General features: G+C 35.6%; 1 protein-coding gene across 2 annotated transcripts in view; it reads right to left on the bottom strand.

The window, feature by feature from the left end:
• The window catches only part of LOC149801581 (proton-coupled zinc antiporter SLC30A5-like), a 99,042-nt gene that overhangs the window by 68,141 nt on the left and 17,929 nt on the right, over positions 1 to 12,972 (bottom strand). For both annotated transcript variants that reach the window (XM_089955814.1, XM_089955815.1), the window contains exons 6-7: positions 9,026 to 9,113; positions 2,436 to 2,526 (exon numbers count right to left, since the gene is read on the bottom strand). In XM_089955814.1, the coding sequence (XP_089811940.1) occupies positions 2,436 to 2,526; positions 9,026 to 9,113 (179 nt within the window). The remainder of the gene's footprint in view (positions 1 to 2,435; positions 2,527 to 9,025; positions 9,114 to 12,972) is intronic.

Raw genomic sequence — 12,972 nt, 5'->3', positions numbered from 1 at the left:
ATTACAAACATTTTAAAGGTCTGTTATTCATCTTTCAATCTTCTTATAAAAATTTCGTTAGATTAAACATTACCTTTGATCAGTTTTCTACTGAAATGATTGTTTTGTCTGAATCAACACCACAAGGTTCAAGTGAGGATACTCACAGTAGGGTTTAATTAAATTCCTTGATGGTTCAAGTCTGAGTTAGGTCCCTTAACAAAAATGCCCTGACATAAATAATTAGCTACAGTAAGGAGACCAGATTTCATTTACTCAATATGAAGCAGTAATTATCTACTTCTCATGCAAAAGCAGCTATGCTAAATTTTGAGATTATGTATTGGCAGAACAGGCAAAACAATGCATTCTAAAACATCCTCTTCAAACGTTTACCAATTATAAACATCAAACAAGAGAAAAATCTTTAAATGGATTAGTTTTGTAAATGTGAAACACTGTAACAACTGTTTCATGAAATTTCACTTGTGTCCTCAGTTGGTACTTTTCTAAAGTTATTCTTGTCTTTGTTAGAAACACAAGGTTTGGAGGGATAGAAATCCCATCAAAGCCAAAGTGTGGATACAATGACAGCAAATGAACAATGATCAATCATCAGTTTACCCTTTTTTATGCCAAAGTTTATTTTGCATATTACACTGTATGATTACTTTGAATATTACAATGTATGCTTACTTTGCATATTACACTGTAAGATTACTTTGCATATTACACTGTATGATTACCTTGCATATTACACTGTATGATTACTTTGCATATTACACTGTACAATTAATTTGCATATTACACTGTATGATTACATATGATACTGTACGATTACTTTGCACATTAAACAGTATGATTACTTGCATATTACACTGTATGATTACTAACAAATCATTTGAAGTTTATTGTCTGATAGATAACTATTGGCTTCACTGAGGATGTTCTCAGTAAAGTCCATTCAGCATAAATTGGCTTCACTGATGATATTTTAAGTAAAGTTCATTCAGCATCAATTGGTTTCACTGAGGATGTTCTATGTAAAGTCCATTCAGCATAAATTGGCTTCAATGATATTTTAAGTAAAGTTCATTCAGCATCAATTGGCTTCACTGAGGATGTTCTAAGTAAAGACAATTCAGCATAAATTGGCTTCACTGATGATATTTTAAGTAAAGTTCATTCAGCATCAATTGGCTTCAATGAGGATGTTTAAATAGAATCTAGAGGTTAAAGCTGGTTCATACATAGGGCAGGCTCAAACAAAAAAATGAATCCATTGTTTTTCAACTTAGCATGTTCTTACTTTGATGGGCTATGAACATATCAAATGATGACACTGTCAGCTAAATGCATAGAGTAGCTATGAACATATCAAATGCTGACACTGTCAGCTAAATGCATTGAGCAAGGGGAAGCTGGTCATGTGTTTGCTTCACATGTGGAATGATGACATTATCCAAACTGATGGGGATCTAAGCTGAATTTTACCACTCTTAAGAGACTGTGTTAATGCCACAGTCATCAGGATGCAACTTTATGGAGTGTTTACAGGAAGAGATCATACATATGTACTTTAATAAATTATCAGTCACCTTTTATGTTGAATGTAAGTAATTTATCTTGACAAGTATTTCATTTGTGCTCATACAAGTGAAAGTACTGTTTTATCCATAGAAGTGACCAACGCTTTTACTCCTCAAAGTTCCGTTGATTTTATTTTTGGTATTCTTTATTTATTTTTTAGGTTAATCCATGAAAAAAATACCTAAAAAATGCGTACATTTTGACAGACAAAGCCACAAACTTAAGTACCCATGAAACTAGTTTTCTTTTCAAAACCACAAAAATTGCGACCCACAAAAATTATACAACAGTGATGGATGAGAAAGATTTATGTGCAACTGTTGTTTTTAAAATAATATGTGACAAAATTTTCTTTGTAAGACATAGTTCTCTTCTTTAGCAAGTCTTTGGTTAAACAGTGCTGTCATCGCATGCATGACTGTCTGAAGCAGATGCATCAATATTAGTGAAGATGTTCTTAGCCACGTGCATATTAAGAAAATTATTCAGAAACTAAGGGGATCTAAAGAGGCCGAGTGGTCTAAAGTGCTCACCATTATGGATCACTGCCATCTCACCTCTGTCTGCGTGGGTTTGGGACTCAGGTTCGGCCAATGTGGGCATGTGAGAAAGCTTGCCAGTAGCTTCTCATGGGTCTTTGGTTCTTTCCGGGGTTTTCCCCAGTTCTTCCTTCATTATTAATACTAGCCGCCATGTATAGCCTATCTTGACCCTATGGACATATTTAAGGGAAAGAATGCAGGGGTGGAAAACTACTGTGGGAAGAAGAGTATGTATTTAAAATATTACAGATAAGGAAGTGATATAAAAAAAAAAATTCTGCCAAAAAGGATCTCTATCTTCTAAGTTCTATAAGTGAAGGATACAGTCATGGTCTGCCAGGGAATCAAGTTTCTCATCATGGTCAAAGAGAAGCAGGGTTACTATGGCCATGATGAAAAACATTGCAGCTCGCATCTGAAAAATGAGAAAGTAATAGTGGATTTCAAATTTGTCTTCAATCAAAAATAATTTGACTTTAGATCAATTTCCTATTAATAATATCATGTGATAATACATTTTATTGTACTCTACACAAACATAAAAGTGACTACATTGTATGGAAAAGAGCCAGTACCAATACTGGAAGCTTACATCAACAAAAAAGCAAATGAATGTTGTTTTTAAATGCAACATTTGCTGTTCTAATATATGGAAAATTGTTTTACAGTCAAATTCAACTTTATACTAGTCATCTTTTAAACTGAATTATGAGAGACTGTATGACAATGAAATGAGAGAACATAACAAAAACTCTTTCATTGAAAATCAACTGTTAATACCAATTTTTCTTAGTAAAATATGTTTCTTCAGAAATACTTACCCAATCATAATACCTTAAGAGGACTACCACTACCTTGCAAATTCAGCCCTTCCAGCTCAGATACCATATTTTCCGGCCTATAAGTTGATTCTTTTCGACTTGAAAGTCAGGTCTTTGTCTTATACTCAGAATCAACTTATATATGGATTATGTCATTGAAATTGCATCGACTTATATATGGATTACGGTACCCAGTATGCTATTAAAATGACTCTATATTCTACATAATTAAAAACAGGTCAGATAGAAGTACAAATTCTTGTTCAATTACTATGTCAATAAATTGTTATAAACTAATATGACTGCGCTTATATTTATAAGTGTTGTCATTATTTAGTTTGCATTTTGCATGCATTTTCTTATTTCTCAAACATGAAAAATATGATAACAATTGCCGATAAATAACTCAGCAGGCCACATAGCACACTTACAGTCTACACTTACAGTCTATACTCTACAGCGTACTGAACTAATTCAAAGCATATTGTTTGTTCCTAAAAAAGATATGAAATAATTTTCTTTTATTCATCCTTTTTAACCATACGTCATTCCTCCTCATCACATTTTAGCAACTGGTCCACTGATATCTGATTTTCCAGTATACTGTTGAACACATGCAAGCGATTACCAGAATAGCTTTTTCATTTATATAATTGATCCTACAAAGGGATGTAATCCATATTAACTCGAGCGTTCTATAATTATTTATAAAATACCCTAGATTATGCTTTCTACTGAATCCCCCAAATCATATGTTTATAATTGTATCTGACAAAGTTTCTCAGATAAATATGGTTTAAACTAAACTAAAATCAGATATATAGATGGACTACTCATGGATCATCAATGATCCATTTCTAGTTTTGCATTTCAGTTTAAAGCAATTGTAATGTCAACACATCACCTATATTCATTCTTAAACAGCTTTTGTTTTGATGTCTCTCTTTGATTATACCGGTAGTTGATAAACTGGGACCACTCTGGTGACCTAGTGGTTAGAGCATCCGCCTCGGAAGTGGGAGGTCATAGGTTTGATCCCCGGTCAAGTCATACCAAAAACTTATAAAAATGGTACTAACAGCTGTCTCACTAGGTGTTCAGCGTTAAGAGGTTAGTGTTAGGACTGGTCAGCCTGGTGTCAGGATAATGTGACTGGGTGGGACATCATGCTACATGTCTGCGGTATGATGCTCCAGTGTCAGACATCACTATGAAATGCCACACTGCAGACATCGTAGCGATATTAACTGAAAAATTGTTAAAGCTATGTTAAAAAATCCAAATCACACACTCACACAGTTGATAAATTGGTCTTTGGTTTCCAACAACAATCCAGTTGCCGCAATTGTTTAAACCCTGATACTGGCTTTAGCTACCAATACTAGTTACTGTATTGCTGGTACTCCATTGTTCTTTATCATTAATCCGCATCAATTATGCTACCTGTTTTTAATACCAAATGATTAAGAACCACAGGAAATGATGCCCACTCCCTTCTCTGAATGAAGTTAGCCACGAGCACTGTTTTCATTGCTATAGTACTGGCACATTTTAATGAGTTAGGTACGTTTTGATCAATCCTTTCAGTTATAATCATTCATACAAATATCCCTGTACAAATCATACAACTTATCTTGCAGTACCTTCTGTCAAATCACGCAAGTCTTGTAGAGTGGCTTTTATGCTGGAAATGTAGAGTTTGCAGAAGAGAAAGGTGGGAATATGGCTGCTCACATGAAATACAGTGTAAATGAAAAATGTGTCCAGGATTGGCGTAAAGCTAAGGTTGCATTATGCACTACAAAAAAAAGAAGCAAATCATGGCTGCAAAGCAAGATGGATTAATATTAAGGATAAATTAGAAGAACATGTCTTGACACAATGTGACACGTGTCATGGAATGAACTCTGTTGAACTCAGACTCAAGGCAAAGTAAGTAGCAACTGAATTAGGAATTGAAAATTTCAGTGGTAGTACATCATGGTGTTTTAGGTTCATGCACAGAAGGGCCTTAATATAAGAGAATGCACTACTATGGCACAGAAACTACCAGTAGACTTTCTGGAAAAATTGAACAATTTCCGGAAGTTCGTTCAAGACAAGAATAAGACAATTTGGAAATGACTAATGTGATAAACATGGATGAAGTGCTGTTTATATTCAACATTCCAATGAACAGAACAGTTGAGCTTAAAGGATCTAACAGTGTTATTATTAGGACAAAAGGTCATGTGAAGTCAAACTTCACTGTAGTTCTTTCATGTTCTGCCGATGGCAGAAAGTTGCCACCATTGTTGGTTTTTAAAAGAAAAACAACGCCAAAGGAAAAATTCCCCCGTGGAATGATGACTGAAGTAAATCCAAAAGGATGGATGGACAATAACATGATGGGGAAGTGGTTAGATAGATGTTTCACAGATCGAGTTGGTGGATTTTTCATCACTAAGAAGTCTTTCCTCATTATGGATTATATGCGTGCACACATCAGTGCCAAGACAAAGGTGAATACTGAAACCAAGAAGACATCATTAGGCATCATCCCAGGTGGTATGATAAAATTATTACAACTATTAGACATTTCCATTAACCACTGTTTCAAAGCTGAGCTTCAGAAGTTGTAGGAACACTGGATGATGGCAGGCAAACACAACTTCACAATCACGGGACATATGCGGTGTGCTACATATTCCCAGGTTGCACACTGGGTTAAGGATGCATGGGACAGGGTTCCTGAATGGGCTATTGTGAATATCTTTGCTGAAGCAGAAATTGTTAGTGGGATAGAGAAGCCAGATGAGGATGATGCGACAGACAATAATGAGAACATTTCCAATGATCTGAGCCCTGAGATAGCCGCCATTTTTCATTTTGATCAAGAAGACAAAGACTTTGAGGGATTTTCAGATATTGGAGATGATTAAGTGAACTCTTAATTATTATTTTCTTAATTCGAATGTGGAACAGTTCTATTACAGGTAATAAAATGAATTACAACACTGATGTGCTTTCAATTATAATTGACATGTTTAATAATATGTATTATAAAAAGTTCATGTGTGTAAATTTGATACAGCATTTCACAGATATGTTAAAGTATAATAAAAAGTATTTTTATTTATTTTTCATTTGTAACTTTTGATTTCTGTCTTTTAATTTTCTTCACATTTCTGATTTCCCTATGGATAGCCTCATTTCCCTATTGTTAGCCTCACTGAGTTTATCTCATCTGTTGAATCTTGCACTCAAGACTGGTTTCAACTGGAATGATCAGGTTAAAGCTTTAGACCTTTAATTAACAGGTACATAGCATGCACAGCCATGTGACTCTTGTTGAAATGGATATCATTATTAAAACAAGCATAGACTGTTTATTCAGCTGTGTCCATTGATAACAGAATATAGCAGTGCCTTGTATAGGAGTAAAATCACAAACATGTTGGCATCGGAGATGCAATTTCATGATTACAGGTAATATGGAATATTATACAGTGATATCATTAATATTCATAAAACTGGGAGTTACTAGTGTAAAAAACGAAACAAAGTTATTGACCTGGCCTCGTGTTATACTCCAAGTCGACTTATATATGGACAAAGGATGCAAAATTGACAAAATTAGTGAATGAATTCGACTTATACTCCGCATCGACTTATAGGCTCGCAAATACAATACTACTTTTAGCTAAAGGGAGCTAAAAGTTGTCTGCCAACCTGTTTGGTGGTTGGGCAGAGTGAGCCCATATAAGACTTCGTGGCACAGTGTAAGAATATCACAGTTAATACTGGAGAGAGGGGCACACTCCCAATGGATGTAACTGTGGGAAGGCTGGAAGGATGTATGTTTTATGATTGGGTAAGTATTTTCAAAGAAACATATTTTACATGGAAAAAATTTCATTCTTCTCCGAACATGTTATCCAATCATAATACCTTACGTAAGAGGTGGAGGGAGGTACATCACCCTACCCCAGAGATACCACCTCCAGTCCCCTAAGGTATTGAGACAGCTTCCAGGTAACTGGACTGGAGGAGACTCCATCTGTCTGGGTGCGGCTCCAAAAGGGAATCCCCCTTCCCTCCAGCAGAAGTCATGAAGCCATGTCTTAGAAAGCTGTCAATTGATCTAAAAGGGAGACCTGTTGTGCTGCGGATAGAGGTCCTACCAGATCGAATTGGCCTCTCTGGGATGACAGATCTCCATTCCACAGCCTGACTGATGTCGGTTAGTGAACAGTTCCAGTCTGATGCTAGGTTAGTAGAAAACGCTTGAATCTCTTGAACCAAAGTGCATAAAAGTTCATTGAGCTGGGGTTATTTCCCTATATGCTGAGCAAATAATCCACTTACTCCAGTATGTGATATTTTGTTCTGATCTGTACTCCTGTCCTTTTATGAGAAGTAGGAAGTGTCATGATCTCCCTTGATAAAACTACTCTGTTCGTATTAATACATTTTGAGATGATCCAGATGTGCAGGTTCAGGGCTCCAGACAAGAATGAAACAACTGCTATCATGGTTACATGGGTAGATGAATGAAAACTCGAATTCTACTGGGTTTCCAATGCAAGATTGATGAGGTAGTTAATCCACAACTACTCCAATGGAGGATGAGGCCTCGGGCTGATTCCCTTGCTTTCTGTATCACTTGTAATCAGAGGTGTTGAGGGGTTGGTGTACAAGTTCAGGTTGGTCCAATCCAACGATTGGGCATCCAGTGCCCAAGCTGTTGGGTCCAGGATGGGAGAGACAATGGATGGGGTTTTGGCATTCCCAATTGTTGCAAAGAGGCCCACCTGCAGTCGGTCTCATTGGTAACATATCTGAGTGATAACCGAGGGATGGAGAGACCATTCCTTCTGTACTATTTGTGAGGTAGTGGTAGTTCTCCTGAGGTATTATGATTGGGTAACATATTCAAAGAAAGTTCTAAGCTTTTATGGTGGCAATTCAAGACCTGCCAAACTCTAACAGGCCTTTCTCAGTAAGGCAGTCAATTAAAGACCTAACAATGCTAACAAGTGTTTCCCTGTAACGAAGTCAATTACAGACCTGCCAACTCTAACAAGACTTTCTCAGTAAGGTAGTAAATTACTGACCTGCCAACTCAAACAAGACTTTCTCAGTAAGGCAGTCAATTACAGACATGCCAACCCTAACAAGACTTTCTCAGTAAGGCAGTCAATCACAGATCTGCCAACCCAAACAAGACTTTCTCCCTAAGGCAGTCAATTACTGACCTGCCAATGCCAACAAGACTTTCTCAGTGAGGCAATCAGTATTTTTCTACAAGTTTGATCAATTTCCAGTAAGGTGTAACAAAATATCATATACTGCTATAGTCAACTTAGAAGTGTAATCTGCTGTAGCTAAGGCAACATTATGTTCAATTAAAAAGTTTGTAAAAACCAAAATAACCTTCATTTCAGTTTGAGAAACTACAGAACCAAGTCCCATGATGGTCAATGGCTTTTTGCTAGTCCTCTCCATTTGATGTAATTTTTTTCTTTTCATTACATAGCAATAATTCCTCCCATCATAAGCAGTACTCAAATTGATACATATCCAGCAAATGTAATTGATACTTTTCCTGCTCTTTTTTTACAAGCACAAACAAGAATCCGAATATTCCTTTTAACACTTCTGTTATGAGTGATGGAACCTTTTAAGAGGCTGATTGTCTCTTTTCAGCTTCAATGTGTTCTTGTCTGATAGATTATATTTCTAGACAATGCAAAAATGTAAAAGCAAAAGCCTAATCATTCAGGCATTCTGCACAATAAACATCAGCAGATTAAAGTGTCTGCTGTAAATTTAGTTTGATTTCATGACCAACTCAGAGTCCAATATGAAACTCCAGATCTGGACAAAAACCTTGATATGCCAATATCTAGATTTAACAACAATGACCTAATTTTCATATCTGTTCATTTGACATTATTTCAAATTTATGGGGTGTCATTTCAATAAGACTTAAGGTTGGCAGGTCTGCAATGAAAAAAAAAGCAACAGAAATACAAGAGTAATACATGCATAAAATCATTCTGCATGGTCCTGATAATTCAGTTGTAAAAGGAGTTTCACTAAAAGGCTTACCTTGGCTGGTCCACCTCCATTGCTGGTAAACAAAGCACTTGCCCATGCTATCACAACCAGGTCACTGTGCTCAAACAGAAAAATTGTTCTGAAATGACACAAAATACAAGAGAAATATGACCAGGATAGCACTCATCAAGACCACTGGCCAGTTTTCAAAACACAGTGATTGTCAGGAAGCATATGGACATTGATTTCAAGGATAGAGTTTACTGAGATTTACAATAATATAAATTCTGATTATTAGGATGATTAGTTGCTAACAACAATTATAAGGATCGTGTTTACTGATATTCACTGGCAATACGAATTTTATTAGGATGCTGTTAGTTGTTCTCACTGGTTACAAGGATTGGGTTCATTGATAACAACAATTATAAGGATCGTGTTTACTGATATTCACCGGCAATATGAATTTTATTAGGATGCTGTTAGTTGTTCTCACCGATTACAAGGATTGGGTTCATTGATAACAACAATTATAAGGATCGTGTTTACTGATATTCACTGGCAATACAAATTTTATTAGGATGCTGTTAGTTATTCTCAATGACTACAAGGATTGTGTTAGTTGATAACAACAATTATAAGGATTGTGTTTACTGATATTCACCGACAATACAAAATTTAATAATGGATGCTGTTAGTTGTTCTCACGGATTACAAGGATTGTGTTAGCTGATAACGCTGACTAATAAAAGGTGTTTACTGATACTCATTGGCATTATGAATTCTGAGGTTATTATTATCATTATTCTGATCAGGAATAAGAATGGTGTTATTTCAAGAATGGTGTTAGCTGATAACATGGATTATGAGAATGGTGTTAACTGAAGTTCATTGGTGATATGAATTCTGATTATTATTATTCTTATTAGATGATAACACTGATTTCAAGGAATATGAACCCTGAAACAAGACAGAGATCACTGAGGTCCACTGGTAATATGAACCCTGAAAATGGATGCAGTTCACTGAGATTCACTGGTAATATGAACAATGAAACTGAACAGAGTTCACTGAGGTTCACTGGTAATATGAAGATGAAACATGACAAGTTCATTGAGGTCCATTGGTAATATTAACAATGGAACTGAACACAGTTCATTGAGGTTCACTGATAATATGAACAATGAAACAGGACAAGTTCATTGAGGTTCACTGGTAATATGAAGAATGAAACAGGACACAGTTCACTGTGGTTCCACGGTAATATGAACAATTAAACAGGACAAGTTCATTGAGGTTCACTGGTAATATGAACAATGAGACTGGACACAGTTCATTTAGGTCCACTGGTAATATTAACAATGGAACTGAACACAGTTCATTGAGGTTCACTGATAATATGAACAATGAAACAGGACAAGTTCACTAAGGTTCACTGGTAATATGAACAATGAAACAGGACACAGTTCATTGAGGTTCACTGGTAATATGAACAATGAAACAAGACAGTTCACTGAGGTTCACTGGTAATATGAACAATGAGACTGGACACAGTTCATTGAGGTCCACTAGTAATATTAACAATGGAGCTGAAGACAGTTCATTAAAGTTCACTGATACTATGAAAAATGAAACAGGGCAGTTCATTGAGGTTCACTGGTAATATGAAAATTGAAACAGAACACAGATCACTGAGGTTCACTTGTAATATGAACAATGAAACAGGGCACAGTTCATTGAAGTTCACTGGTAATATGAACCTTAAACAGGATGCAGTTCACTGAGGTTCACTGGTAATATTAACATTGGTTACTAGAATATATGTTATGTATTCTCAATTTCTACTAAAGAAGACTTTTCTGTAGTGAGAGTCTCTGCTACACTTGTTGTCCCTAGACTTTCTGTGACCAAAATCTGGTCCACAGTTTTCTGGAGGAAATATGGCCCTGGACTTGCATTTTCAAAATCCTGCTAGGAGATCTAAGTAGAAAATATCTTAATATGTTTTAACATATTGGAATATTTTAACATGAACCCATATATGAAGAAAAGAGGTATTTATTTTACCAAACAGGTACAAGTACCTCTTTTAGATGTGCATATCACCAACATAAATGATTAATATGAGGTAACACTGTGAAATTACAGGAAGTGTGCAGTCAGTGGTTTGAATTGAGATTTTTGCATGTTGTTTCTCTAGGTAAACTGAGTTCATTCTGTGTAAATAAGCTCAATTTTGTTTAGTGTTCATACTAGAATCAAAATAATGGCTTGGAAAATGGTGTTTGTTTTCAAAGATAAACACCTGTTTTTAATAATGCAATTTTTTTCACATAATCCCTTTGTGCTGGAATGCTTAAGGATTATTTAAAAGTGCAACACTGAAAAAATACTCTTTTTAGTTATTTCTAAAAGAAAAGAATTTTTTTTAAAGCTCTAGATCTATACCTACATGATTTAAGATCCTGACAAATGATAAGAGATACAAGTAAATTTAAATTATTTTCCTCATAATATCTCAACAAATATACTTTATCATTAAATTTTTATCATATGATGGGCAAAACTAATCCATACATCTTCTCACTCTGAGGAGTACTGGGTGGGTAAGCACAAGCAACTTTTATATAAACAACAGAAGCTGATATTTAGATAGGGTCTGTTGTACAGCAGGAAGAGTAGTAATTACGAATTTGGGTGAACTGAGTAATCAAATGGGTACATTCTTTATACTATCATTTATCACATAGTCAGTACACTTTGCCTATAGTGTGTGCAGTTTCATATTTTTGATATTACAACATGTGAACTTATCACTTTATGTGATTCTGATTGGTCCAAATAATCCCATTGTTGTTGTCGAGTTTAATTATAGTAGCGTTCGCACAATTGATTGTGCCACTTTTTTCTGACTGCACCGCAGCCTGCTAGTTGTTCCTGGGGAAGGGATGGTGCCACCTCCCCCAGGCTTTTATGGATTCAAGGAACCCTGATAGTTTGGCCTCAATCTGTGGGTCCATAAAGGTCCCTACAGTTGAATGGTTGGCTGTCATTAGTGGGAAGGAGAGCTCGGGAACGGTCCTGCTTGCTTTACATCGCTGGTTTCTTGTTGCATTTGCCCTTTTTTTTTTTCTTTTTTTTTTGAGATTTTTTTTTTTTTCCTCTTCAAAATGTTCTAAAAGGAGGGGGGATGTTCTATGCTGTTTATAGAGGTTCTTAGTAGATATCATGTATGAAGAGAGATTTTCAAGATTATTATGGTATTACTAGTCGAGGTGTTTAGGGTGTGTTTCCTACGTTATGTTATTTATAAGTTTTTAGATATTACCTCTTTAAGTTATTTATTAATTGATGTTTTTAGAGATTGAATGTTATTTATACTTTATTTAGCAAGAGACCGGAGTCCTAGCCGATTACTTATTATTTTGCAGTATTCTCTTTACTGACTGGATGCATCCGTAAAAAAACTGTTTTTAACCTCGCCTTCTGGAATTTTTTGTTGTCAATGAACATTTTGGCCATCATTTTTTTATTTGATTAATGAAAGGAATTGGCCAAAACTTGTCTCTTCTGTCTGAATATGGCCAATTGACCACCAATGGGGCTTGTTTTGTTATGCATAACATACCATAACATGAAAAACGGCTAAAACTCCAAGACAAAAACAACAACAGCAACAAGTAAAACTAAGGATATGGCTCAGTGCATAGCAAATGCATAAGGTGGAGTTGGAGGCAGGTGATAAACCATAAACATGGAATCCACCCTATATACAAGAGTGGTTTAAATGTTAGCTTACAGAAGTAAATAAACTCACCTCTGTTCACAGAAGAACCTGGACATAAACCGGTCTCAAAACTGACAGAAGTTTATCCAACCACATGGTAAATATGTGATACAATTCCAACTCAAAATGAAATTTGTTTACATATTCTGTAGCCTGCTGTTCCAAGTCAAATACTGGAAATATCCGGTCACAAATACATACCAGTAAATAT

This window comes from Sinohyriopsis cumingii, chromosome 4 (genome assembly GCF_028554795.1).
Source record: "Sinohyriopsis cumingii isolate HCF-2022 chromosome 4, ASM2855479v2, whole genome shotgun sequence".
Classification (NCBI taxonomy): domain Eukaryota; kingdom Metazoa; phylum Mollusca; class Bivalvia; order Unionida; family Unionidae; genus Sinohyriopsis; species Sinohyriopsis cumingii.
This window is presented reverse-complemented; position numbering and strand designations above follow the sequence as displayed.